Source organism: Nelusetta ayraudi, unplaced genomic scaffold (genome assembly GCF_046127955.1).
Source record: "Nelusetta ayraudi isolate G7.1 ecotype Tasmania unplaced genomic scaffold, CSIRO-AGI_Nayr_v1 ptg000004l, whole genome shotgun sequence".
Classification (NCBI taxonomy): Eukaryota; Metazoa; Chordata; class Actinopteri; order Tetraodontiformes; family Monacanthidae; genus Nelusetta; species Nelusetta ayraudi.
In genome coordinates this window covers 12,792,495-12,819,537 of record NW_027466054.1, presented here as the reverse complement: position 1 = coordinate 12,819,537, position 27,043 = coordinate 12,792,495, and the positions used below count along the sequence as shown (strand labels likewise).

Sequence of the window (27,043 nt, the reverse complement as noted above, 5' to 3'; positions counted from 1 at the left end):
GAGAGGAGGAATAGCTCTCTGCGTGGACAAGCGAGGGGGCAATTTAGCCGCTTTTTGTCTCAGCGCTCTCAGGATTTCGTGAGCAGAAGTGAGTGAGAGAGCGGCGGGGAGAGACACGCGGGGATAGAGCTTCAGCCTGGCTTTTCTCCACTCTGCCTTTCAGCTCCTCTCCCTCACTGTAGAAAGAGGCGTGTCCATGGAAGAGTATAAAGTCCAAGGAGAGGCACTCGTGTTGAGCCTTTTCTCAGGAGCACTGCAAACCAGCAAGAGGAGGAAAACACGGCAGCTGTTCCTACAAACGCTGCCTTTTTGATGACCCGTTTTGCACTCTCCTAGACCAGGGACTTTTCTTTTCTTTTTTTTTTTGCTTTGCTTTGTTTTTTGTGCTGCATTAAAAGGGGTGAGGCGAGCCAATGGACTTCAACTCCAAAAAAGAGAACACCTGAGCACACTGGTGGATATTCTTCTGGCAAACTGCTACGGCAACACAACAACAACAAAAAACTAGCTCCTTATCACCAGCACATGTGCCAGCTGGGCAGACCACGAGCAGTTTCTCCAGTTTCTGCGCCTTGAAAGTGAACCGGAGGAACAGCGAGGCAGCAACAGTAGAAGCTTTGTGCTGAGGCAACTGAGACACTAATCAACTGAAAAAAAAAAAATATCAAAGAAACCTCCTGGACAAAGCATTCCTCTCAAACCTCCCTTGTTGGTCAAAAAAAAGAAAAAAGAAAAATCTGCCGGACGAAAGTGACCAAAAAGAAAAGCTTGCACCACACTCTGAGTGAGTGAGGGGGAATATTAAAAAAAAAAAAGGCAAGAAGGGGGGGAAGGTGGCAAGCACAAGAGCGAGGGCAGAAGGATCGTGTGCAGGTGCTGAAGGGCTGCCATGGTGCGTGGAGGTGGTGCGGCAAGAGCGTCGTCCTCCTGCTGGAGCTTCTGGGCACTGGGCGCCCTGTCGCTGGCGGCGCTGTGCCTCTCGGACCAGGCCATACGCTGCCCGGTGTGCTCGGAGGAGAGGCTGGCCAGCTGCCGCCTGCCGGAGGGCTGCGAGGAGACGGTGCGGGAGCCCGGCTGCGGCTGCTGCCCCACCTGTGCCCTGGCCAAGGGCGCCCACTGCGGAGTCTACTCGCCCCGGTGCGGCACGGGCCTCCGCTGCTACCCGCCGCGCGGCGTGGAGAGGCCGCTGCACTTGCTGATGAACGGCCAGGGGGTGTGCACCGATGAGAGGGAGGTGGAGGAGAACTCAGGTGAGCTCCAAGGATGAAAAGAAAAAAAACCTGAAGCGAAACACACGCTTCTTTGTGCTCAGATAGAATCCGCTTGGATGGAATGGAAGAATGAATGAATCTGCTCTGGTCTCTGGTACTACCTGAGCTGGCAGAGTTGTGAGTTGTGTGTGTGTGTGTGTGTGTGTGTGTGTGTGTGTGTGTGTGTGTGTGTTGGTGCTGCTGCTTGTGTATCCTAATCTCAGCTAAGCCAAAGCAAGAGCTTGTGCACACACACCTCGGGGTGCTCCCGCACGGCCTGATGGGAGAGCGCGGCCGAGAGCGAGCGTCTCCCGCTCCCCTCCAGAGGGGCCCTGCTGCCGGCAGCGTCGCAGCAGCGCTGTGTTACCCACAGGCGGGATGGGCCACGTGCGCGTTGTGGAAGGAGCGTGCGTCTGCGCTTTGTCTGATGCGCCGCCGTTGACTGGTTTAGAGAGCAAAGACCCGTCCGTCCATTTGGTTAATGTAGACAGAGATGATGAGAAAATCACTTTGGCAGCAGCCCCCCGGGAATGCAATTACCTCATCGGGGAACATGTTGAATCGAGATCTTGCAGGTAGTGAAATGCACTGTATTGGCGCTGGGAATGTTGGTGTGCGGTGTGTTGATGTGTGCGTGTGTGCGTGTGTCTGTTTGTAATAGGAGGAGGTAATAAAAGCTGCTGAATGACTGTAATGGAGTGTAGGGCTATTAGAGCTCTCTGCAATCAGTAATTCACTCGGTGCTCTTTCACCGAGCCCCCCCGCCCCTCTCCCCCCATCTCCCCCATCCTCCTCCTGGTTGCTGCAGACGTCTTACTCCTCTTCCACCGTTGACGTCTCTATTACACCCTCTGCGTCCGACTCCTCATCCGTCGCCTTGTGGCTGCATGCTCTCCTTTTTTTTTTTTTTCCAACGGAGGAAAAGTCTGTTTCCACTTTTGCTCTGTGGGACACCGAACACCGAGCGTCTTATCTGCGTGTGTCCAGCTGTACGCCGCCGCTCTAACGTCAGTTCATCTCTGCTGTTTGCCTCCCTCTGCTCTCTCTCGCTCTCCTCAGAGGGAGTGGCGAGGATGTTAGGAAAAAAAAAATCCCACAAAAAACAACTCGATTGTGGGACCGTTTCTTGTCCAAGGTGGGCCCTCCATTTGTTCCACATTATCAACTGTCTGGCACGCCGTAGCCTTCGCCGAGCCCGCTCCCACAGACAGTTACTGGTAATGACAATAGGCGAACTGCTGCTGGTGCCAGAATTGCAAAAAAAAAAAAAAAAAATCTTCTGGATGGGCCTGAACAACATGGATTCCCAGTATGCTCATCTTCACACTGCAGCATCTGTTTTTCCCCTGGCCCTCACTGCCCCCCACATCCTCACCATATCTCACACACACACACACACACACACACACACACACACACACACACACACACATGCATGCACGCACCCACACACACACACACAAACACACACACACACACACACACACACACACACACACACACACACACAAACAAAGCCCTAACAAGCCTTTGAGCGCATCGCCCACTGAGTCCAGCTCCTTCATGAGAATGAGCTCATCGCCACTCTTGCTGCCAGAGCTGAAATGAGAGCCTTCTGCTCCCTGCGCAGGGCCAGCATAGGTTAGGCCAGCACATAGCATTACTAAATGGAATCAGGGAGGAAAGGCAAACTATTAAGAGCATGACAAAAGCAAATGGGCTGTCTCAGCTCAGCCCGTTTGCTCTTTCCCTCCACAGTATTTCCACTTTTTCAATGCCGCACCGCCTCGATCAGCTGGCGGGGAACTTCGCTTTCGTGCACTGCACTGTGGGGAAGCAAGCGCAGGTCCTTCCCTCAGGGCGGGGCAGCAAGTGGATGGAACATTTTTAAAAAGTTCATAGGTTTTTGTTTTTGGTTTTTGTAATCCGAGCGCCAGGCTCTGTTTTCCCCTGCACTCCTCCTCACCCCTGGCGTCTGTCATAACAAAGCAGGGAAGGCCTGCCCAATAAATCTCACTGTAAATCAATTCTTCTGGGCAGCAGCTCAGATTTGCTGTTTAAGAATGTTCCATGTAAACCATGGCAGCGAAGAGACAATCAGGCACGCAGGAGAGGCCAGGAGCTACTCCCCGTCACATGCAGGAGATTTCCTTTGTGGGGCATTCATTGCACTTATGCATTATTAAACACGGGGGCGCATACTCCTGAATACACGTCTGACACTGCCCCACTCCTAGCAACAGTGGACTAGCTTGATACAAATAGAAGAGGGATTTTTAGAGACCCAGGGAGTTTCAAACGAGAAGGAGCCAGAAATACAGGCAGTTCTGCAGACAGCCTGTTAAAAGAACTTCAGGGTGGTCAGGTTCATAGTTGAAGTGCTTCAAATAAATCATCACGGTATGCTTCGAGATATGTACTTTTTCACGATTGAACATATTTTTGAGAAGGGAAATCTGGACACAACATCAGAGGTGGGGCCCAGTTCATTCCTAAGAATTTGCGCAGGGGCACTGGACGCCAACATTTCCCAACCACAGGGCTCCTCGACAGCATCCAAAAGATCCCGTTCTGATATTTAAACAAATAACATCAAATAATCTAAAACCGGACACTGAAGAGTAAATTTCCTACTCTTACTTTACTACGAAACCCCAAAGTGACACATCTTCAGAACTTCATGTGATGTTGTAGTTACACAGAGTGTCCACAGACAGCCTCTGTCCAGGGGGCTAGCCGCATTGTGTCCTTTTTTGGAAAGCTCGCAAGCAATAATAAAGGTAGGAGATAAGATATTGCATTATGTCCAGCTGGCAGGGGCTTTAAGGTAGCACCTCATTTTTCTGAAACATTTTTCAATCCCAGGGCTATTCCTGAACCACATTTCCATAGCAACAACTAGAACTATCCTGCATATTAAACCCGGCTCTAAAACAGCTTTGCTGCATGCTAGCATCTTATTCTTAGAAACCCTCTCCATTTAATAGCTTGGAATAAATCACCATGTGCATGTGCTGGCATCTCTTACTGCATTTCTACCGGGTCTGTCTCGGTTTCACATTTAACATGCTGGCCCCGACAGTCAGACGGATAATTTACAAACTGATACAAACGCCAGACAGAAAGGTCTCATACCTACAGGCACTGAAAGAGTTGAATGAAGCTGCCATTGGAACTTTGCCTGGTTTAGTGTGAGAGACATGCGCGTGCACGCGCACACACGTATACACACACAGACACACTCAATCTTTATGAAAGCAGCATACTAACCTAGATTCCTACATTCTCTTCCTCTCTGTGTTTCGGGAGTTGTGAACTGGTTAAAGGTGTGCATGTGGCTTTGAGCTGCAACACGACGATTTCCCCAAACCTCCCACTGCAGATGTCTCTTAATAGTGTTTATTTGCTTTTTTTGGGGGTTGCACGGCACATTTGTACAGCTGTGTCTTTTGTGCGGGAGAAAATGTGATTAGCTAATTGCCGTCCTCCAAAGAATAGACACCCCCTGCTGTTGTCCAAGCTAAGAAATCCATAAACATTGAAAAGGCCTAATCTGACTAGGACAATGAATCACTACAGAAACATTGCAGCTATGCAACATTAGAGCGTGTTAATAACTGCCCATTGTAAGCCGATAGTCTAATCAGTAGTCATAACACCATGTGTCTTTTAAAAAGATTAAATAGTATTTGTCCGAAAGTCTAACGTCATAAACTTCATCACTGGCTTGAAGCAGTGTCTCTGTTCAAGTTTCACCAAAACTCAAACACCCCCTCCTCTCCACCCGCCCCCTCTTTTTTTTTTTTTTAAACTTAATTGAAACCAGAAAAAGTGACTACGAGGAACTTTTAAGTATTTACGAGCGTCATTACTCTTCCGTGATGATAAATTGGTAAACTGGTTGCCAGCTGTGCAGGCACATGCGAAGATCGGTACAGTACAGAACAGTAGCCATTGGTGTCATTACTGCTTTAGTCCAAATGGGGGAGGGCAGCAGCTCCCGTTCCTGCGCACTTAGATTAAGTTATGGATTATGTGACTTGAAACAGTCCAACGTCATTGGGTGAAGTGGAATTTTTCCTTTATTCGCGGCTTAAGCCCCCACATGTAACTGTGGTATTGCAAACAAATGATGAAGCTATTGCTAACATGTACTGCAGTATTCTGTGCATTCCTTTGTTTTTCTAAACTGATAAATGTCCGAGCTGCCAGGGTAAAGATGTGATTTATATTTTGTTAACTTTTTTCTTTTCTTGCAGTGGCAATTTTAACACAGTCCAGATTTAAAAGCAGCTGTGATAGATGATTTTAAGTCGGCTGTTTTGAAAGAACAAAAGAGAAGAGCAATGTGTTGCTGCTCCTTTGTCATGGATTTAAAAGCGTGTATGCTGAACAACTGTTCTTGTGTCACAATGCAACCACAGCATGTTTCCTACACCCAAATGTTGCTTTGTGATTTACTTTAATTGAACTTTGTCTCCTTTCTCAGTTTAAATGGCTGTCGTAGAAAGGTTTTCCGTAGCACCGCTGCCACAAACTGTACCAGACATCCAGTCAGCTGTGATGATTAACTGATTCGAAGAAATCCTTTTCCTGGAAAACAGTGCTGTGATTTTCAGGCAGGGTCCAGTTTTGTCAGTTGGTAGGTGGCCTAGCTGACAATAGCGTGCAGCAAAGAAATTCCCAGGAATAATTGACACAAGGCACTTTGAGGCATTCTTTTTTTCATATGATCATCCAACTGCAGTGCACGAAAGATGTGTGAACAAAAGCTGCATTTTAAGCCAGTTATATTTTGTGAGCCCACCCACTCTGATGGAAAACTACTTTTTTATTTGGTCTATTTGCATTTTTAATGCTTACAATTTCTAAAATTTTGTTGTGCTTGGTTTAAATTATGCAACAGCTCCACTACAGCTGCTCTTGGCAATAAGCCAAAATGAGGAAATGCATGCAAACATACCTTCAAGTACAATCATCTATATCAATAAAGGTGAAAATAGGTTGCCTAGGTGTAACCTCTCTAAATCTTACCTCAGAGACATCCATTAACGATTTAAAAACTTAACTAGACTAAAGAATATGCATTACATCAAAACCTTCTTCTGAGGTTCATTTTACTTGAACATATTCAGATTAGGTTCAACACCAATACATTAATGTTCCAATCTTTTTTTTTTTTTTACCATATGGTCTGGCTTCTTTTTTGACAAGTCAAAGAAAAAAAATGGCCAAAAAAAGAAAAATTAGAACAAAAAAAATGAAAAAGCTCGTTGACAAAAAGTTGACTCTGCCAGAATGAACTCCCCTGTTTATCTCATAACCTCTGATGTGTGTACATTACATGGGAAGTGTGACGGATGTGCCCGCAAATATTTGACAGCAACTATTTAAACTATGAAGTAGATTGAGCAAGCAAGTGTCTCTGGTTCATTGTGTAACAAATAGTTGATATTTGAATGCTTTTAAAATGAGTAATCTATGATCAGTACTTGGAGCTGAACGGTATCATCTTACAACAACGTGCCTATTTAATGGTTACATATAGTGTATGAGTTAACTGATGATGATTTTATTATAATGTACAAAATTAATAAAACTTGTGCAAATGTTGTTCCTTGATGCTAGCATAGGCTTGCAATATCTAAATATATATAGGTCTTGCACGTCAAATCCAAGCAAGTAGCGCTGTTGAAATTTTAATGCAAAAATAAAGAGCTGCTTTCCAAACCAAATGAAAAAACACTGAGAAGTGGCAACTTCCTCCATGGAAAACAGCAGTGGTAGCAAACAGGACATGCCACCTCTGACCCACTTCTAAATCAATTTGACTAGCATGACAGAAAAGCATCGAATTGGATGAGTTTGAACTGGCAAGAGACGAAAGAGGGAAGGGAGAAAGACTGATTAGGAAGAATGAAACAGCTGAAAGTGGAAGAAACTACCGTTGAGCAAAGCTCCACGGCAGCAAGGCTAATTAAAACTGCAAGCAAAGAGCTGCATTAAGCACAATGCCACAATAACATGTGTATTACTTAAGATTTTACTTATTTTTGTCGTAGGGTTGTCTATCATATTTACACACATTTTATGCGTTTTGTGGGTCGCAGTGTTTTTTAGATGGAAATGCTTGTTTTTATTTGATTTGCCAAATTCTTCCACCTTTAAATTTCCAGGAAATTTTAGAAGGGCATGAGCACGGGAAAGTCCCAAAAGTTTGAATGTGTTTTTCTGCATTTCAGTGTCTCTCTCACATTCTATACTCATTCTCCCCAAAGGCAGGAGCCAAGTAAAATGCTAGAAAGCTTAAAAAAACATAACAAGATAAAAAATGGTCACCTTCCAACTCCTGTCATTGGGTTGTAAAAAGTTCAGCTCATCATCAAACAGAGAGCCTAAATCAACATCCGCAATATTGTGAAGCCAAGACCAGCTCAAACACCAGGGAAAGCTTCCACTGGCCTGAATATGTGTCCTCATGCACTGCAGACCTGAGAAACACACTGCACAAGCTTAGAGAACTTAAAGAAGCCTCCATTGACCCACCTTCATTATGCCTTTGCCAACTGCAATTAACTGGGTGCCTGGCAAGTGAACTTAAGATATTAAGCAGAGCTCAGATCTGGTTCAACGATCTGAGCAAGAAACAGCTTTAAAATGGCACAAGCGCAGTTTCAGGCACTTTGATTCTGGGGCCAATCTGAAAGGCAGAGAACAGTTTGCCAAGTCTGACAAGCCACAGGTGAAAGTCAACATGAATGCGCACAGCAACAGACTCACAATCTTTATCTCACAGACACATACCGGGCTGTGCCCACTTGTGACAGCACAATAACAATCCCCATCTGGCACACACGAAGGTTGTTGTGAAGTGGGTGAGAAAGAGCAGGGAGGGGGGCATTTCCTGAGGAAGCAGCTGGCTGCCTGCAGGGCCACAGAACTCCAGGATTATAGGGGTGCAAAGATGAATGTGACAAAGACCACAAATGTACACAGGGTGGCAGAACAGGGGTGGTATCATTTAAACAGCCTTGGAGCTCGTGGCACGGCTGTGGTGCAGAGGTTGATTACCCCCCAGAGAGGGAACACAGCTACGTGTCCTTGAGGTTAACCTGGCCTCATTTTTAGCCTACACTGCACCCGATCCAGCACGATGGAATGTAATGTAGGAGGACACAGTAGCTCCCGCATTTACATCCAGGCACACTATCAATGTCACTGGGTCATTTAATGCAACATCAAAACATGCAAACTCCTTTCTTTTCTTATACAAGTGCTTTGAAAGCCTGCTGAATTCAAGGAACTGATTGCCATTCTTTGTCCTTTAGCAATGGAGAGGCAGGATGAGATCATCCCTGAGCACCCGAACAGCAGCAATATCCGGTGCAATCCACTGGACAAACGCTGCATACAGAAGAACCTTGCCCGAAACTCGCCAAAATCCACAAATCAGAGGACCATCATAGCCAGGGAGGAGACCAAGGCGGTGCTGGTAAGACTAGATTCTTTGGACTTTTATCAGTACATCATTTAAAATTGTGCAAACTCAAATTGTGAATAGGAAATATGCCACATAGAAGAGGCACAATATGCAATATAAACTTTTTATATTTCCAGTTTGCATGATATGTTTATCAGTTGGAAGTGGCTCCCTGGGTCATAATGTAGCAGCTGCCACAAGAGGTCCACTTCCATTGCATTGCTCATCAAAAGTTGAGCAGGTCACTTTGGATCCATAGTTTTCGAACACCATTTAACTTCCACACATCTCTCCTATGCTTCTGCTTAATTGCAGGGGATTCTCTTTCCTTGCACAGCTCTAATAACATGATGTGCATGCCCTACTTTCATTTATATGTAACCAAACATGGATGCACTTTCCCATCACAGTCACATTGTAATCGTGTTTTATCAACATTATGAAAATACTGCTTAGGTTTTACACAAACCTGGCTAGCATCACAGAAAATAGGAAACTCAGCAATCCCCCTATGTAACGTGTCTCAGCCCCAGCAGGTGTTTTGCATTAAAGCTCAAAAGTTTTAAAGCCACAAGCACAACAGTCGGCTTATAAATTGTACAATTATATTATTTACAGTCCATAGCGTTTAATTGCGGTCTTGGGAAATAAAGTACAGGTGCACATTAGCGTCAACATGCAATTACTTTTTTTTTTGGCAGATTAAAACATACCTAATTATAACTAATAGCCTGTCTTTTACTGAATATCAACATATAAAATTTGCCACAAAAATGCATTACATTAATATTCCACAAACAAAGCATTACATTTAATTACCTATCTTTCTCTAAAAGTGGAATAATTCTTAAAATATCAGTCACTCTTAACTGAAAGGTGGACCACATTGAAAATTAATTTTATATCATAAGAATGTTAGACTGCCTCTTCAGTTTGGTATTTATGAGAGTCCCCCCCCCCCCCCCCCCCCCAAGTAAGTGTGTTGCAATCGAGTCCTGCCTGCCTAAATATATGTGCTCCCAGAAGGTATTTTGGCTAAATTCTTGTGTTATGGAGGAAGTGGTGATAGGTTTATTAATGTCAAGGAAACACATCTTGCATTTGCACAGTGTCTTTTTTATGTCACAGCAAATGCCTGCAATCATCTGTCTCTGACACTTCGCCAACATTAAATTCAATTTTTGTTTCTTTTTTTCCACAGGCTCCGTGTCGTGCTGAACTACAGAGAGCGTTGGACAGGTTGGCATCAAATACGCGCACGCATGATGATCTCTTCACAATTCCCATACCCAACTGTGACAAGAATGGAGACTTCCATGCTAAACAGGTCTGTGAATGTATGCACGCACTTTTCATGAGCTTTAATATAGTACTGGAGAGATCACTGTACCAACATGGTACAGGTACCAGTGAACTATGACATTTTTAGGTTATGACAAATAAAAAAATATATATTAAAAGCTTTAAAATACCACAAATATGTTCCCAGTATCGTCATTGGTGAGTGATGAGTCAGAACACAAAACATGCTGGCCTTCAATAAAAGAACACTAATCTTACCAGTCAACACAAACAAATATTTAAGTTCCAGTTTAACCAGACAAAGACAAAACTCTAACCAAGCAACAGGCAAGTGGGTGGTAAAAATCTGAATTGTCTGTCTTGAATGAATTTGACTGAGGGTCATCCCATCACCTTTCAAGTTTTGTTTTTGTTTTTTGAAGGCCTCCCTTTGTTTTCCATGGAATCTTTCCCAGATGGAAAACATGAAATAAAACCAGGGACAGTTTTGAGAAATGTTCCCGCCCGGCGTCTCAGGTTAATTTAGTTATGCACACATAAAAAGTTATTCACCTTTGGAAACCAATTGCAGAACTGCATGAGCTCTCCGTTTTTCCCTAAACTGCTGGACAATAATCACCTCATTATTGTCATGGATACAATTAGCTTTTAAAATCCATTGCTTGTTGTTTTGCCTTTGCAAGTTTAGGTCAATTATGCAGATAAGTCACAGAGCACATGAAAACAGAGATAAGGCTGCACATGCAATCAAAGCAGCTGACTCAGAGCCATTGATAAAAAGAGAGCTCTGCTAAGGCAACAGCCATTGATAGTCCGAGGTTTGTTGATTGTGTAACATGGTTAACATACCTCTGTCTGCTCAGACTGGCAGGCATCTGTTTACTGTTTAACTAAAAGTGCACTGTGTTAAAAACCTATTGGGTAGTAAAACACGGGCCATAAGGGGCAACTGGGAATCATTTCATGGCAGGACTGCGCAGAGATTGTTAACTGGTCTTGGGGGCTATTTAAAACTGTAAATCACTACTGAGAAAGCAGAAAATTGCCCATTAAATTCTGTGTTTACAGGAACAGCTAAAAGTTCACAGAATCTCAGAGGCTTTGAATCAAATAATCAAATGATTTGAAATACTTTCCAGAGGTTTTGTAGGGTAACTTTATGTGCCAGCTGGGTGTAGTCTGTGTTAAAAGATTTAATATGCAGTTTTTGTTAGGCCCTCTTTCCCAGCTTAGTGGTTGACACGGAGACGAGCATGAAAATATTTCTGATTCAGATCTGTCGTATTGTCTGAATAATGTGGGCCCAGTAACAGCAAATGAAAAAGATATTGAGCACTTTTTGTACCCCATTATCTCCTACGATTTTGGCTTTGTCTGTGTGACTTGCTTGTTGCCTATAAGTCTGGGAAATATGAAAAAGCAAAATCTAAAGAGCTGAGCTGACAAAATGAATATGTTGCCTGCCTGGTTTGTAAGTTGTTAAGGTGATGAGTCTCTCTAGCAGGCTAACCACAATATCTAACGACATAACTCTAATATTTTTAACCCAACAGTGTCACCCTGCACGTGATGGTCAGCGGGGAAAGTGCTGGTGTGTGGATCAGAAGACGGGCTTGAGGCTTCCAGGGCCACTGGAGCTGCGGGGAGAGCTGGATTGCCACCAGTTAATGACTGCCACCCTGAGGGATTAAGGAGTGTGGGTTGGTCGAGAGGTTTCATGACAGGCTGAACTCTACTGGTGATTCTTAGTAGAACTACGCAAGGAAAGGACTTTGCTCTGGAGCCTCGCCTCACCTGAGGCTACCAGAGCTTGCGCAACAAAAAGGAAACCATTGAATTGAGTTCTTTTGCTATTTCGTGTCTGTGTGAGAGTATGTAAAATCTGTGGTCACTTCTTGTGCATTGTTTCTACTTTGTAAAGTTGAGAGTCAATAGCGTTTAGACACATGTTTCAAAGAAACAGGTGTGCTGAAAGAAGCTTCCTGAGATAACCAGTGTAGTTGTGATCTTTGTTCCTGAGGGGACGATTAACACCAATAAAGTATTCTCTAAAAAGGACGATCCCAATACATAAACACCAACACTAAAGTGACACTAGTTACTGTCAAGAGGAAAATGCTAAAATATAATCAAGTAAGGGATTCCATTTTAGTTTGTCACAATGTGTGTCACTAGTTGCAATGTGTGGCTCTTTTTTTTTTTTTTTTTAACATCCTTTATGTTTTAAAAATCCCACCTATATAATGTGTTTGTAAAAACAAAGTCGAGGGCAGCAATGACAGATGAATGACTAAAAGATGGGTGGAGGACAAATAAAACAGAGAGACAACAAAGAGAGCAGTAGGTGACAGCAAGTTGTGGACTTTATCTCTGACAGGCCAGGACAGATTAGATTTATCATGCTGTGGTTAAATCCGTTTGCCTGCTCTGCTCTCTGTAGCATCACGTTGCAGAGAGACTGGCACACTTGGTGAGTTGTAAACTCTGCACGCTGGTGATAGGATAATCTTATTCCTACAGCTGGAGCTAAGATGCCAGTGTGGTTCCTACATGAGCATGCTTTATCATCCAGCAACAGATTGCTTAGCAGAACTCTGATGGTGCTATAAACTGAGTGTGCCAAAATGCAAGACAAAACTAAACTAAACAAAAACATTCTTACTTTCATGGGTACTGTTCTCAGACTGGAGCAGGCGACTGGCATTAACAGGAAGCGGATCAGTTAGCATCTGCATGTGTGCAAATCACCTCAATGTGTCATGACAAAAACTTTCCATTTCTCTTTTTGATGTCACTGTTAAAATAAAATCCCCTCTTAGCATTGCACTGGTAATGCAGGTAACAGAGTGTTATGTTGAGAACATTGTAACTTGCAGTTGTAGTATTTCAGGTACACAGTTTGTAATAAGACACACACACACACACACACACACACACACACACACACACACACACACAGAGCTCATCTGACAAAACACTAAAGATGTTATATGATAGGCAAAATACTTGCCGATGCAAAAAAGAGAGGCACTCATCAAACATCAAATATTTTAAATACTGTGGGCAAGTCTGGTATTTTTCTGAAAGTGATTTGATTGATGTGTATGCTCTTGATTCTGGGCAAAGTTGACAGCAGAAGCTGCTTTCTGTCATAGATTCAGACAAGTCCACTCCATCTGCCTTATGGGAAACTTGGACTATAAATGACTTACAGTAACTGTATCTTCAGCGTGTGTTGAGAATTTTTTGTTAGTTGAGGCTATCCATCTTACAAGAATAAAGGCATAAACAATGTAGCTGGTCCAGGCATAATGGTAGGTCAATTTAAGAACAATTTTCATTGAAACAAACCAGAAGGATTACAGACCAATAATGTGTTAAATCAATCTAAATGTTTGTATAATTCATAGTTATATTGTGAAAGCTTGATGATTTAAAATGATTTCTTCCTGTATTCTTACACATTAAATTCCCAAAGTGTGTTCTCAGTAAATTTGTCCCAAACTTCCCAGAACACAATTGAAACAGGAAGAGCTAAAATCTATGATCTTATCATAACATATATAATAAATGAAATGTCTGAAATGAATTGAATGACTGAAGGTAAAGGAGTATAGAAGTATTACGCAGAATTCCACATTTCTTTTCAACCACATATCAAACTGCTATGTGCTGCAAGGACTTTGATCTTTTCGTGCAGAACTCACCAACTTGAAGAATCCAAAGGTTACTCACAGAACACAGACAAAATGATAAAGGGACAAATCATTGCTACAACTTCAAAATATCACAAACCAAATGTTCTACTTAGTATTCCAAAGACTACAGAAAGAAAATCCATTTCCATCCATCCAATCACCCATTCCATTCCTATCCAGCGATATCTTGTTCCGAAACACGTTAACTACTCTTTTGAAAGATGACAAGTGGTTCTGGCTTTGATTTTGTGAAGGCCCTCTGACTACATAAACGTCATAAGCTGTGTATTTATGCTGTAGTATGTTGCCTGAGCTCCAATTTTCAATACTGAAGCTGTAGCTGTGTGTCATGAGAATAGACTGTTCCTGTTTACCTTTAATTTTGTCCAATAATTTGTAGAGGATGCTGTACGATGTACTGTTTGCATGCATGTAAAAGGAATGAGGGTGAAAGGCTCCGAGTTTTTGTGTATCCTGACTATAGAACTGTTATACTCAACCTGCCGCGGGCAGAAATGAACTGTTTGAACCCATTAATTGTTCACCTACATTGTAAATGTTTTACCTGATGAAATGTACTCATTGTTATAAATCTATTAAAACAGTCAAGAGATTACACTGTTGTTGTTGTTGTTGTTGTTATTGTTAGAAGTTCTAGTAACACAAATAAGAAGAAATAAGAAGCATCTGATTTTTTTTGTGCTGTTACAGTGGGCCAAAAAAGTATTTGGCAGCCACTGATTCTGCAAGTTGTCCCATTTAAAAAGATGAGAGAGGTCTGTGATGTTCAACATAGGTACACTTCAACTGTGAGAGACAGAATGTAAAATAAATTCCAAGAAAATAATATTGTATGATTTTCAAAGAATTTATTTGTATATTGCTGCAGAAAACAAGTATTTAGCACCTACAAACAAACTTCGTAGCACCTACGAAGAATTCTGGCCCTCACAGACCTGTTACTCGTGTCTTTCATACTCATGTATGAAAGATACCTGTCCACACCCTTAAATAGTCAGACTGCAACCTCTCCACCATGGCTAAGACCAAAGAATTGTCTAAGGACACCAGGGACAAGATTGTACACCTACACAAGACTGGGATGAGCCAATCTACAATAGGCAAGCAGCTTGGTGAAAAGAGATCAACTGTTGGAGCAATTATTAGAAAATGGAATAAATACAAGATCACTGACAATCTCCCTCGAACAGGGGCCCAATGCAAGATCTCACCTGGTGGTGTACAAATGATCTTCAGAATGGTAAGGAAACAACCCAGAACTGGGGGGAACTGGTCAATGACCTGAAGTGAGAACACTGAGCATGAAACGTGGCTGGATCTTCCTGCACGACAATGATGCCAAACACACCGCCTGGGCAACAAAGGAGTGGCTACCTGAAAAGCATTTCAAGGTTCTGGAGTGGCCTAGCCAGTCCCTGGACCTCAAACCAATGGAGAATCTGTGGAGGAAGTTGAAAGCCTGTGTTGCCAAGTGACAGAGTTCATTACATCTCTTGAGACGATCTACATGGAAGAATGGGCCAAAATACCAGCTACAGTGTGTGCAAACCTGGTGACGACCTACAAGAAATGTTTGAAAAGTATTCAGTATTCAGGTGAACTTTTGCTATTGATCAAATACTTATTTTCTGCACCAATAAACAGATATATACAAACAGATATATATAGATATATATATATGTATATATATATATATATATATATATGTATATATATTGTATATATATACATATATACATATATGTATGTATGTATGTATGTATGTATATATATAGATATGTATATATACTTACTTTTAAAAAAAAGAAAAATACATGTATATATATATATATATATATATATATATATACATATATACATATATGTATGTATGTATGTATGTATATATATAGATATGTATATATACTTATCTATATATATATGTGTATATATATATATATATATATATATATATGTATGTATATATATATATATTTATATATATGTATATGTAAATATATATGTATATGTATACGTATATATATGTATATATATATATATATATACATATATATATACATATATATATATATATATATATATATATATATATATATATATATACATGTATTTTTCTTTTTTTTAAAGTCACACAATGTGATTTCCTGGATTTTTCTTTTACATTCCGTCTCTCACAGTTGAAGTGTACCTATGATGAACATTACAGACCTCTCTCATCTTTTTAAGTGGGACAACTTGCAGAATCGATGGCTGCCAAATACTTTTTTACCCCACTGTCGGCTCAGAATGTACAGTACAAGTCAAAGGAAGTTTTTTTTGTAAATGCAATTACTTAAAAAAAGAATAGTTCAACAATTTGCCAAATTCAACATTTGCCATAATCTATACAGTCAAATGAGCAGCATTTCCTTTAATTATCATAACTCTTGTTCTGAGATTTGGGGTATCCAAATCCATGCTATGAAATAATGATACTAACATAAATAACGCTCCGATTTTTGGTTAGAAAACAATCCATCATCGCTATCCATCACAAAGTCCACCATTATCAGACGTCGGCTTCTTCTCAGCAAATGTATTGTTTTGATAAAGGAAGTTTTGAAATCAGCTTGTATGTCTGGAATGTAGTTCCAGCTATCCATTTGCCTTAAAACAACTCTTTTTCATAATGTTACATTATTATTTCATAGTGTAGTGAATGTGCAGATTACAACTTGTTCATGGGAGCAAATTTGACAAAAATGTTAAACTATTCCCTTAACATTGGTTTGAAGAATTAGCTTAAAAAAATCAGCTATAATAATGACTGGGGCCTTTTTGTTGTGCAGCGTGTATGCACTATTTTAAAATCAGAGAGCAAAAAGCAAGATTTATATATATTTTGGACTGTAGAATTTTTGTTTTTAAAATTGAAGGTGCTTCATATTTATGGTGTTATTAATGTCTTCTTGATGTGTAGTTCTTTGGTTGTGGTGTGTAGATATATTCTCGAAAGAAATATCCTGTGTATTTTGTGACTTATTTCACACATGCATTATTTAATATTACATTGAAATGGAGTATAAACTTCTGAGCGTACTGTGACAGCAGATTAAACCGTGAGGTCATTGTTAAAACTAAAGGTTTTGGTCCGGTGAATACCTTGGGAATGATACATCACAACAATGTGAATACAATGGCTTTTAAAAACACCTTCACCATCTGCTAACAGAGTAAACTTTCAGGTCCACTTAGTTCCACTGCCTGAGCCTATTTTGAAGAGCTCTACAGGCTTAAGAACAGGGTCTAAATATGCATTACGAGAACAGCTTTATGGGTGATTCAAAATGTCACAGACCCTGTCCTGCCTCTGGGCATCCACAATCCCGCAGCTGTGGCTGGGGGGCCCAGTGTAAGTGTCTGTATTTAAGTCTGCACAGTAGCTTACAGGAGGCATGTGACCTCCATCCTACCTCCAGATGTGCTCTATGACAGGTGTCCACTGCTCGACAGGGTCCAGGCCCCACTCCATCAGACCTTTCAGACCAATAATTATTGATTGGGGAATGAAAAGAGGCATCCCACCTGCGGATAACATAACAAAAGTGTCTGCATGGCATGCCATTCAAGCGAAATTAAAGTAAGCTCTCAAGTGTGCAAACATAAAAGTAACAGGGTCACAATGAACACAATCAATTAACAAATCCAAAACAAGCACCATTCAGGCTGGACAGAGATTCAGGACAGAGGTGTAGGCTAAATCCCACAGGCTTTCGACTGTTATCTCTGGTGAACACACTATTACAAACTATTGACCTGGGCAGCTCTCACACAATGTGACCAAGAATGCAAAGTATTTCAGTTCTCAAAACAAGGGAGCAGTGAATAGGGTAACCTTTATTTTTCTCAAAGATTTAGAAGGTTGTAAAGCATGTCTAACACAACTTTTGGTGTGGTGACATAATACAGTTTCCCCCTTCTAAAATACAGGCAGCAACTTATTAAAAAACAACAACAAAGCAAAACAAAAGATAGTCATTGTATTCTGGGAAGATGTGCAACAACAAAAACCACCGTTTAAGCATAATGGGATTCAAGTGACAATGAAGGTTACCGTTTTGTGTGAACAGTGATTGGACTGTGTTCTAATTCTGACCAATAACTTCTTTATTTAACGTCTTCTCGTTTCTCGCTGGTGAAATGACTATTCTTCCAGGGGGGGAAAAAAATGATTCTGTGGACTCGTTTCGTTTTGCGCCTGTGATGCCGAAGCCGCTGCCGCGGCAGCTGACGAGCGGAGGCGTCGAGGCAAGAAACAGCTGTAATGAGGAGAGGGTGGGGGTGCAATTCTGGAAGATTCTGCAGGAATCTTAGGAGTGGACCCCGTTTCATTCGTTTATTGTGGGGACCGTTTCTCCTTGCTAGCTCGGTTGCTAGCCTTCCCCTTCAAGCCACAGCGTACCCCGCTGTGGTTGGGACAAGGGTTTAAGGGTGAGTTTTTGGACCAGCGCATTATCTGCACGCATTTTTGACATTGTCCACTTGGGGAATTCGATTTTTATTATTTTTTAATTTTTAAAAAAATATATAATTCGTGTCGGTTTGACTTTACGTTGCATGCTAATGAAACGTCACTAGCGTCCTCTTTTTATTTAGCTGACAGGCGAAGCTGTGTAACCAGCAAGTGTTCGACCAAGCATTGTCTTATTATTGCCTTACATATGTTTATAGGCGTGTATTTCTTATATACACGCACAAACTGAGCAACAAGAAACAAACGAACGTTACCACGCTAGCGAAGCTTGCGAACTCGGTCACCGAACGCATTTAGTAATGCAGTTAGCATTTTACTCAGAGCTGCAACACCAATCCCTCCTGACGGGAGTCGCTGCAGCTATTTGCCCATTGTCAACGGATTTCAAAGATATCGCGTACCAGTTTAAGTCAACACGATAATCCTCACACTCCCCATAGATTACACAAATGGCCTGCTGTTTTTTTTTTTTTTTTTTAACACTGTGATCCAGTACTTTATACCGAGAGACTGTCATTATTCACGTAACTTAAAGGTAACGTCAGTACTAGGCGCAGTTAGCCAGCCCTGTTGTCTCACGGGCATTTCTCAGCATCTCTGTCTCTTATTGTATGAACCGCTCCTCTTTCCAGAAATAATCCCGTCAGTTCCATGGTTAAAATTTCATCACAAATATACTTTTCCCTCTGTGTTGCAGAGCCCAAGCTCGGCACGCAGTGAAACCTCACTCCCCTTTGCAGACATGTCAAGTAAGAAAGGTTGCTTTACCTACATCCTTTGCTTTACCTACCTACATCTCAACCGCTTACTAAACGGCGCCATCATAATAAACATTCAGAAACATTGGCATAACTGTTTAAACCTATTCAACGTTTGAGTTGTAGGTTTGTCCTTCGACTGTTTTTATTTCAGTATTACAAAGCATCACTACTGTAGGGTGCGTTTTATTGACAATTGTGACCCTGTAATACCATAGTGCTTGAGGCGGTTATTGTGTTTGATACTGAGGTTTAATTTGTCCTTTTTCTTTCATAATAGAGAGACCATCTTATGCCCCTCCCCCTCCCCCTGCCCCAACTACTGTAAGTAAAGCCTAATCAAATATTCTCTGGCCATTCCTTGTTCATTTCATTGAGGTTAGACTTTTTTTTTTTGCACAGCTTTGAACATATCTTGAATCCAAGTGTCAAATGGCTTACTGACCCCCAAGCTAATAGCACAGGCCGATATGCATTATACACACCTTATTGTGCTGGCATGGATGGGAGTTTCTTTATTTTTCACTGTCCTAGTTTATTTCTTTGCTACCCTTCCCCTCCTTCTTTGACATCATTTCTAATTCGTATTTCTGTCTCATTTGTTTCCATCAGCAAATGCCCAACAATACCGGGTTTGTGGGCTACAACCCATACAGCCACCTTGCCTACAACAACTACAGACTTGGAGGGAGCCAAAGCAACAACAGTCGGGTAACGGTATGAATATTGACACAGATTAATACAAGGTGACCAAAAACATTTGGCAGACAAAAATGGAGAATGTTTAGACCTCAACAGTTAGGTTTGGCTTAGTCAAAGAAAAAGACTCGCGCAAAATTCTGCAAGCAAAGCATTGAGGTTTTCACTTCATAGATAATATCTTTGTCCAGGGCAGTGAGATCACTTGTGTTTTGTGTTACTCCTTCTAAACAGTATATGCTCCAGGATATTGAGTTTATTATACACAATACTTATAATTCACTAACTTAACACATTTACAGACTGAATCTGAAATGTGTGTTGTTCTAAACTCCACTCTGCTGCCTCCATCACAGTGCAGACTGGTACCAGTCCATCTGTGTGTTTGTGTGTGTGTGTGTGTGTGTGTGTGTGTGTGTGTGTGTGTGTGTGTGTGTATGTGTGTGCAATTACCACCTTCCTTTCAAATTCCGCATTTCTGACAGCCATGTTAAGTAACCCACGCCATCAGTGTTACCATGGCATTACAGACCCGCAGCTCGGCATGGCTCTGGCTGTTGAGCAGTAATTAAATCACTGCATGCAAGCTGTGGTTGGCTGACTGTGATAATGGCATTATGTGCAAATGGCAGCTTAAGTTGGATTTTTGGGGTTTCTTTCTTTTTTCTTTCCTTTTTTTTTTTTTTTTTTTACCAACAGCATTATTTCTCTGCGGGGTCTCTGGTTGTGTGAATTTATATTCATTAAATCATATCGTAAATTGACATTAACTTCATTTAATGCTTATCATGTTTTACCATTATTGTCATTTCGATAGGTTCTTATACGATCAAACATCAATAAACCTAATCAGAATTTCACAGGGTGTTCTCGGCAAAACTTAATAAGCACTTGATTGATTGCCTGATCACTCAACAGCAGCCCTTTGGTCCCTTTTCTTTGTTTAGCAGAATTCCTCTGGAATAAATATCCCAAAGCCTCCCAAGCCACCTGATAAGCCATTGATGCCATATATGAGATATAGTCGCAAGGTAAGCGCTCAATATTTCATTGCCAAATTTATAATCGCAATGTTGTCTGTTGGAAGTCAGGAATGCTCTGCTTTAATTGATTTAATTTCATCAGCTCAGAGTATAGAATTGTCATCATGTTTCAGTCTCTTATAGTCGTTTACTGAGGTAGGAGTGAAGCCAGATTTATACAAGGACTTAGCTAGGACTGTCCACAGCTCTTAGTGGGATTTATCATCTTGGAGATTGAGTTTAAAGCACACGGCCTCCTCTGGTTTGTGACCTCTCTGCAAAGAGATAACCACTTAAAGCCCCTCCAATCCAAACCAACCCCACACCCATGTCTGGTTCTCATCACCAGGTTTGGGATCAAGTAAAAGCCTCCAATCCCGATCTGAAGCTATGGGAAATTGGGAAGATAATCGGTGGCATGTGGAGGGACCTCACTGATGAGGAGAAACAGGATTATTTGAATGACTACGAAGCAGAGAAGGTTGGTTGTTGTACGAAGAGTGTTTCGGGTGTTTTCTGATAGCTGACCTGTAGATGTGCCTCCACCAGTTGTGGGTCCCTCCAGTCATCATTTCTTCCTTCCGATCATTTCTGAGTAAACCTTCCTTCCTATCCAAATGAAGTTGAATGAAAGCAGTGGTCAACCTGTTGTCTCTGCCTGCCCTGTCTGTTTCCTTGGTATTCCCATCATCTCTTCTGCTTTAGATTGAGTATAATGAGAGCCTGAAAGCCTATCACAATTCGCCAGCATACCTGGCTTACGTCAATGCAAAAAGCCGGGCAGAGGCAGCCCTGGAAGAGGAGAGCCGACAAAGGCAGTCGAGACTGGACAAGGGTGAACCTTACATGAGTATTCAGCCAGCGGAGGATCCAGATGGTAAGGCCACTCAGCTAAATGCTTTGTCTCCCAAGGTTTAGAGCACCGTGACAGAGCTGTAATTACTGCAGCTCGACCACACAGAGCAGCAAGTCCGCACACCCAGAGACTGTTATCTTTTCCCCTCCTCCTACGGTGCAACAACAATCCACATTTACGTTAATGCTACCTTTGAATGGCCATTTCTGCTTTTAAGATGCACAATGGAACAAAATTTGCCTTTGTTTTTGTTCGGCAGTTTACGTCTTGTAGGTATTCTTGGCATTGGTCACAACATAATTACAAAATTTACATTCTTCACTTTGTTGTTTTAAGGAGTGACGCACATACGCGAGACACACCAGCCAGAAGACAGCTTTTGAGTTACACCCACATCGAGGAAATGGTGCTTGTCTTGGGTCTGGCTGGGACACAGTCAAAGATAATGATGTACAGGAAAACTGCTGATAAAACCAATTTGCTATTTCGAAACACTCAAGACCATAAAAAATGTCTGAGGTGGTACCCCAGTGGGTTGTGTTCTCTACAAACTGCACGTACGTCAATAATTAAGTAAGATTTAGCTATGCCGGTGTAGACATATTTAAAGGCTAAGCCAGTCAGAAATCCAACTCTAAGCTGCTGCCATAACCTGTTTTCTGGCACAGTGTGCTTCACAAAATCATAACAGTGCACATAGAGATAAATTATTCAGCCAGAACTAAAAGAGAGAAAAATACCCATTGCTCATGCTTTAAAGATGCTTTAAATGGACAAAACAACAACTTAAAAGTAGAAGGGAGATGCTGCGACACTGTTCAGAAAAGGAAAAACAGACTGAATAATTGTGGTTATCAATATTATTGTATTTCATTCCAGATTATTTTAGTGTTAGAATGTGAGATGAAATGAAATATATAAAAGTTCTATCCCTCAGTTAAAAAAGTCACTCCTGTTCTGTTGTGATGGTGAACAAACAATAATGCTGGATTTCATATTCTTATTTGAAATTTAGCTTCTTCTTTTTCTTAACTTTAATTTCACCTCCAATCTATCCACTGACAAACATGATATAGAAGAAGTATATGTTCAAGTTCAGAAAGTGTTATTAGGAATCATTATCTTAAGAAACATCTAGATGAACTTTATTTTCAATCCTTCTCGTGCCGTCATCCTTTCTAATCAGTGGCAAAGAAAAATGCATTTGGGGACAAAGTAAAGACATTTGTTGTTGAATAAAAACTGTTGATCCCAAACTGTGCACCTATGGTGGGTTATAATTAACTCCGTGTTCCATTCACCTAACACTAACTGCCCTGCTTTGCTGAAGGATGTATTTTGACATAATTGCCCCTCAATTAACTCTAACTCGGTGTAAATATTGAGCAATATCCTCCTTATGTTTATACGGTCCTGATACAGCAGTATTTTCATAATTTGGTTTTGTACCACTTGTGCCATGGTCTGCCAAGGCCGTAGGTCTCACTTGGTGATTACGTTTGTGCCACAAATATGTTTCCCGGGACTATTCTAACAAGTCAGATGTCTTTCATGTCTTCAGATTATGACGATGGGTTTTCAATTAAGCACTTGGCTGCATCACGTTTCCAACGCAACCACCGCCTGATCAGTGAGATCCTCAGCGAGAGTGTCGTCCCAGATGTGCGCTCGGTAGTTACCACTGCTCGCATGCAGGTCCTCAAACGCCAGGTCCAGTCTTTAATGGTGCACCAGGTATGATTAACCTCTGTGGTCATCAGATATTGATGGGGCTAGTATTTGCAAGCAGACCGTCTAATTTAAGGTTTTGTGTGATGTGTTTCAGAGAAAGTTGGAAGCAGAGCTGCTTCAGATTGAAGATCGCCACCAGGACAAAAAGAGAAAATTCATCGAAGCCACAGAGTCTTTTACAAATGAACTTAAACGGGTAAATCGGGGTTGTTGTTTTTTTTTTATAACATCAACCAGATTTGTTTCTTATTTTCATGCAAGCTTTGAGTTGCATGTTTCACAGTGCACTGTGAGCCTGCGGTTCTGCACCAGTTTGTGGCTGCCTCATAGTCAGCAGCTGCCGCTAACACAATCCACATGTTCTGGCTATCGCGTAGATGTCATCATTTAGTACTACAGCTAATAACTCTTTGTGTGAAATTAAAAGCAGCACTGTGCAGGTAAAAACATTGTCCGTTGGTCTCAACAGGTGGCGCCACTTATCCTTCTTACGGCACCTCGTACGACACACCCTCAACTAAAAAAAAAGCTGCAATTTCAAGATTGAACACGTGCTATAATACAAGCAAAAGCATGCACTCAATCCTTGGCAATAATCCTTTGTTATTTTCAAAAGTATGCTCACGTAATGTAAAGCATGGTTAAGTTGGCAGCAGTCTCTTTTTTTCATCGAGTTCCCCTTTTTGTGCTTTGAAGTTGTGCTGTATGAAGGTGGAGGTAGACATGGAGAAGATTTCTGCAGATATCGCTGCAGCGGAAGAGGCAGCCCGCAAGCGTCTTGCTGAACGAGAGAAGGATGCAGGGGAAAGAGGAGTGAGAGACACTCCAACGTGTGTCTTGGCAGAAGAAGAAAAACACATTTGTGCAACACATGGCAACAAGTCCCATCAAAACTCTCTCAGCCAAGGTAGCGCCAAGGAGGGTGAGGATGCCCAGTCTAACACCACAGACACAGCAGGTGAGCGATACAGAGCTTCGCTTTGTGGACTCCTTTTTGGCCATTTGACTCACATTTTTTTATTTTGTGTCTTGACCTAGGAAAGTCCAAAGCATCAGAGGAGCTTGAGACACAAGGAGCCAGTGAGGAAGCAGCGCCAGAGGACAAGGAGATTGTCCCGGAAGGAGCCATGGAGGAAGGAACCAGTGACAGCAACACGGGGTCGGAAACCACCTCTGCCCAGACAGAAGACGTCCCAGCAAACGAGCCATCAGAGGCGCTCGGGAAAGCACGAGCAGCACACTGAGTGCAGCGCATGATTGTCTGTGGTGTGAAAGGCTGTCATAAACATCTACCTGCCTCAAAAATCATCCTTTGCTAGGACATGTTGCAGAGTGACACTTCAGTTTGCCTAATCAAATGAAGAGCGTTACGATGGGCAAAGTTTCTTACCAAGCTCAAGGTAAACTGGTTTGGGATGATTCAAAGAAAAAAGGCCTGATGTTCAAACATGGGCTCAATACAAAATAACAACAAAGCACTTGAGGCCAGCCAGCAAAGCAGTTGCTCTGTCCAAACAGCACCACAAAAAGCCAGTCAAAAGGCGCTTTATTGCTATTTGGAAGAACCCCAGAGGGCCCTCTTCAGCACATATTGATACATATCCCAGCACTATGTCTGGCAGTTGCTACACCACAACTTAAGCCTAGCAAATGAAGTGAAAAAAGTCTCATAAACATTGCGCAGTGTTATATTTAACGTTGTCCTTTGTAATGTAGTGTCATTGATGCTTTTATTGTTAGTTTTGCATGTTTTATTACAATGATTTGACAATTTGTGGAGAGTGGAGCAGGGTGACCATCTCTTTGCCTGGAGATTTTTTTTGTTTACTCTCTGTATCAGTATTACAGTGACAATATTGTCTCAGGAGTTTGTAGTCATTAGTGGTAGGTATTTTTGTTATTTATTATATGCGTTTTTACGATACTTGTGTATTGGTTTCCCTGGGCGTGGCCTAGTCCATCCATTACAATACCACATGATTGTCAATGCTGTACAATGCTCCACTACCAGTGTTCTCAAGTTTTGCTAGCTGTCAATCAAATCAAAAGCAGTATGCTTAGAACATTTGTGTCCTGATCGAGATGTACTGTAATTGTGTACACAGTGTAACGAGGTTTGCCAAAACATGGATTTTCATGTTAAAACAAAAACAACAGCTTAGAGAACAGTGATAAACATGCAGTCTTAAAATGAATTTCCTTTTACATATTTATACCAATAAACTTTTATACCATGAGCTACTTCTTGCACTTGTTTGTGGTGCCAAACTGGGTTTCGTAGCACGTGTGCCTGCACATTTTGCATTTGTTCTTTGCAGAGTACAGGTAAGGGAAGTGGGTAAGATAAAGGGGAATTGCTCTGATTTCCTGTTTTTAGTACCAAACTTGCCATTCCTCGAGTGTGAAAATTGTCACAGTGAAAACACTGTCTGAAGGGGACGTTGATGTGATTGAGCATGAAAGTTTCAGCGTGGTCTTGTAATGTGGAATTTTAGTGTACTTTTGAGATTTATTAGTGATTCTGCTTATATCTGACAGAAACCCTTCTATGTTGCAGCTTGCTTCATTTCATGCAGTGTGGTTTGTGCTGTTTGAGTGAAAACTACAAACCACAACCACAGATCCAGGTGTGCAGAGCTCTTGCTAGATGGTACACACGAGGGTAGGTACTTACCACCCTGTCTGCTGTCCAGACAAAGACAGAAGATAGTGTATCTTTACAAAAACACAGCCAATTACCTTTATTATTTACCGTTTCAGTTATTTATGTGTTTTGTGTTTCAAAACAGCAAACACTCAGATGAACAATTTAGCAAAGGCTGAGTTTTGTTTTCATTTCAACTGAGGCGCGTAGTTTACAGATAATTTCATTTACATTTTTGTTTATTGATTTTGTTGAACAATTGGATGCTTAAGGTCTGTCTCACCGATCTTCAGCACATTACAGGGATTAACATGTTGTTTGTGGCACGCGACGTTCATGATGCACGCCATGTGTAGAATTTAAAATTATAATCCTTCCAAACCACCTCGTGATTGGAGGTGTTTTAGGATTGAGAAACACCCTGTGTTGGAAAACTTGGAACAACTTCCTTCCACCCACACACCTGGTGATTCTCATCACTTGCAGACAATTACTCATTACCAGTATTCCCTTCAGCTCTGAGTCACTATGTCACTATTACAATTGTTATTGTTTTATTATTGTGGCTAACAGGTCGGACCGCTTCATGCAACACCTTCCCCTTCCGACAGCAAACAACCATTCGATGCTTGCTTTCCCTCAGCCCTTCCTTACTTCTCTCAACCTCCATTTATTCAGTGATTTCCCTCCCATTTAATCCACAAGAACAACTCTTTAATAATATTTTTTCTTTACCAAGGACATAAAATAGAAAAAACATTATTACATATAAAAAACTGCCATATCCTGCGTTTACAAAGGGTGCCGCTCCTGCCAGCAGAACAGGAAACTGAACCTATAACAACTATTTGCCCAGGTTCACCAAAATTAATCAAAAGAACATTAGAAAAGTGTTTGCATGCTAGGGTCAGTTTGACATGAACAAAATGAACACATGGATCCATTCTACCTCATAACAACGGTTAGAACCCTTAGTACCAACTGAGCCTTATTTGGACACCAAAGCCTACATCCCTTTCTGACCACAGTGTGCCGACACCCCCATCTGGGATCACTGTACTCAAATGGT

General features: G+C 41.6%; 2 protein-coding genes across 10 annotated transcripts; both read left to right on the top strand.

Moving 5' to 3' along the window:
- Positions 1-14,346, top strand: LOC142894448 (insulin-like growth factor-binding protein 4). The gene is made up of 4 exons (XM_076035598.1): positions 1-1,250; positions 8,579-8,742; positions 9,932-10,057; positions 11,586-14,346. Exons 1-4 carry the CDS (start codon positions 890-892, stop codon positions 11,721-11,723), a joined length of 789 nt encoding a protein of 262 aa, XP_075891713.1. The 5' UTR covers positions 1-889; the 3' UTR covers positions 11,724-14,346.
- Positions 14,347-17,950: 3,604 nt separating this feature from the next.
- On the top strand, positions 17,951-25,567 carry LOC142894292 (SWI/SNF-related matrix-associated actin-dependent regulator of chromatin subfamily E member 1-like). Of its 9 annotated transcripts, none has more exons than XM_076035577.1 (11): positions 17,951-18,221; positions 18,962-19,013; positions 19,303-19,346; positions 19,635-19,739; positions 20,669-20,752; positions 21,093-21,224; positions 21,449-21,620; positions 23,161-23,333; positions 23,425-23,526; positions 24,027-24,288; positions 24,369-25,567. In XM_076035577.1, exons 2-11 carry the CDS (start codon positions 19,007-19,009, stop codon positions 24,572-24,574), a joined length of 1,287 nt encoding a protein of 428 aa, XP_075891692.1. In that variant the 5' UTR covers positions 17,951-18,221; positions 18,962-19,006; the 3' UTR covers positions 24,575-25,567. The 9 variants fall into 9 exon arrangements, with proteins under 9 accessions (XP_075891692.1, XP_075891699.1, XP_075891685.1 ...); XM_076035584.1 differs by having other exon boundaries at positions 18,962-19,022; positions 19,635-19,733; positions 20,672-20,752; XM_076035570.1 differs by having other exon boundaries at positions 18,962-19,022; positions 19,635-19,733.
- The last annotated feature ends 1,476 nt before the right edge of the window (positions 25,568-27,043 follow it).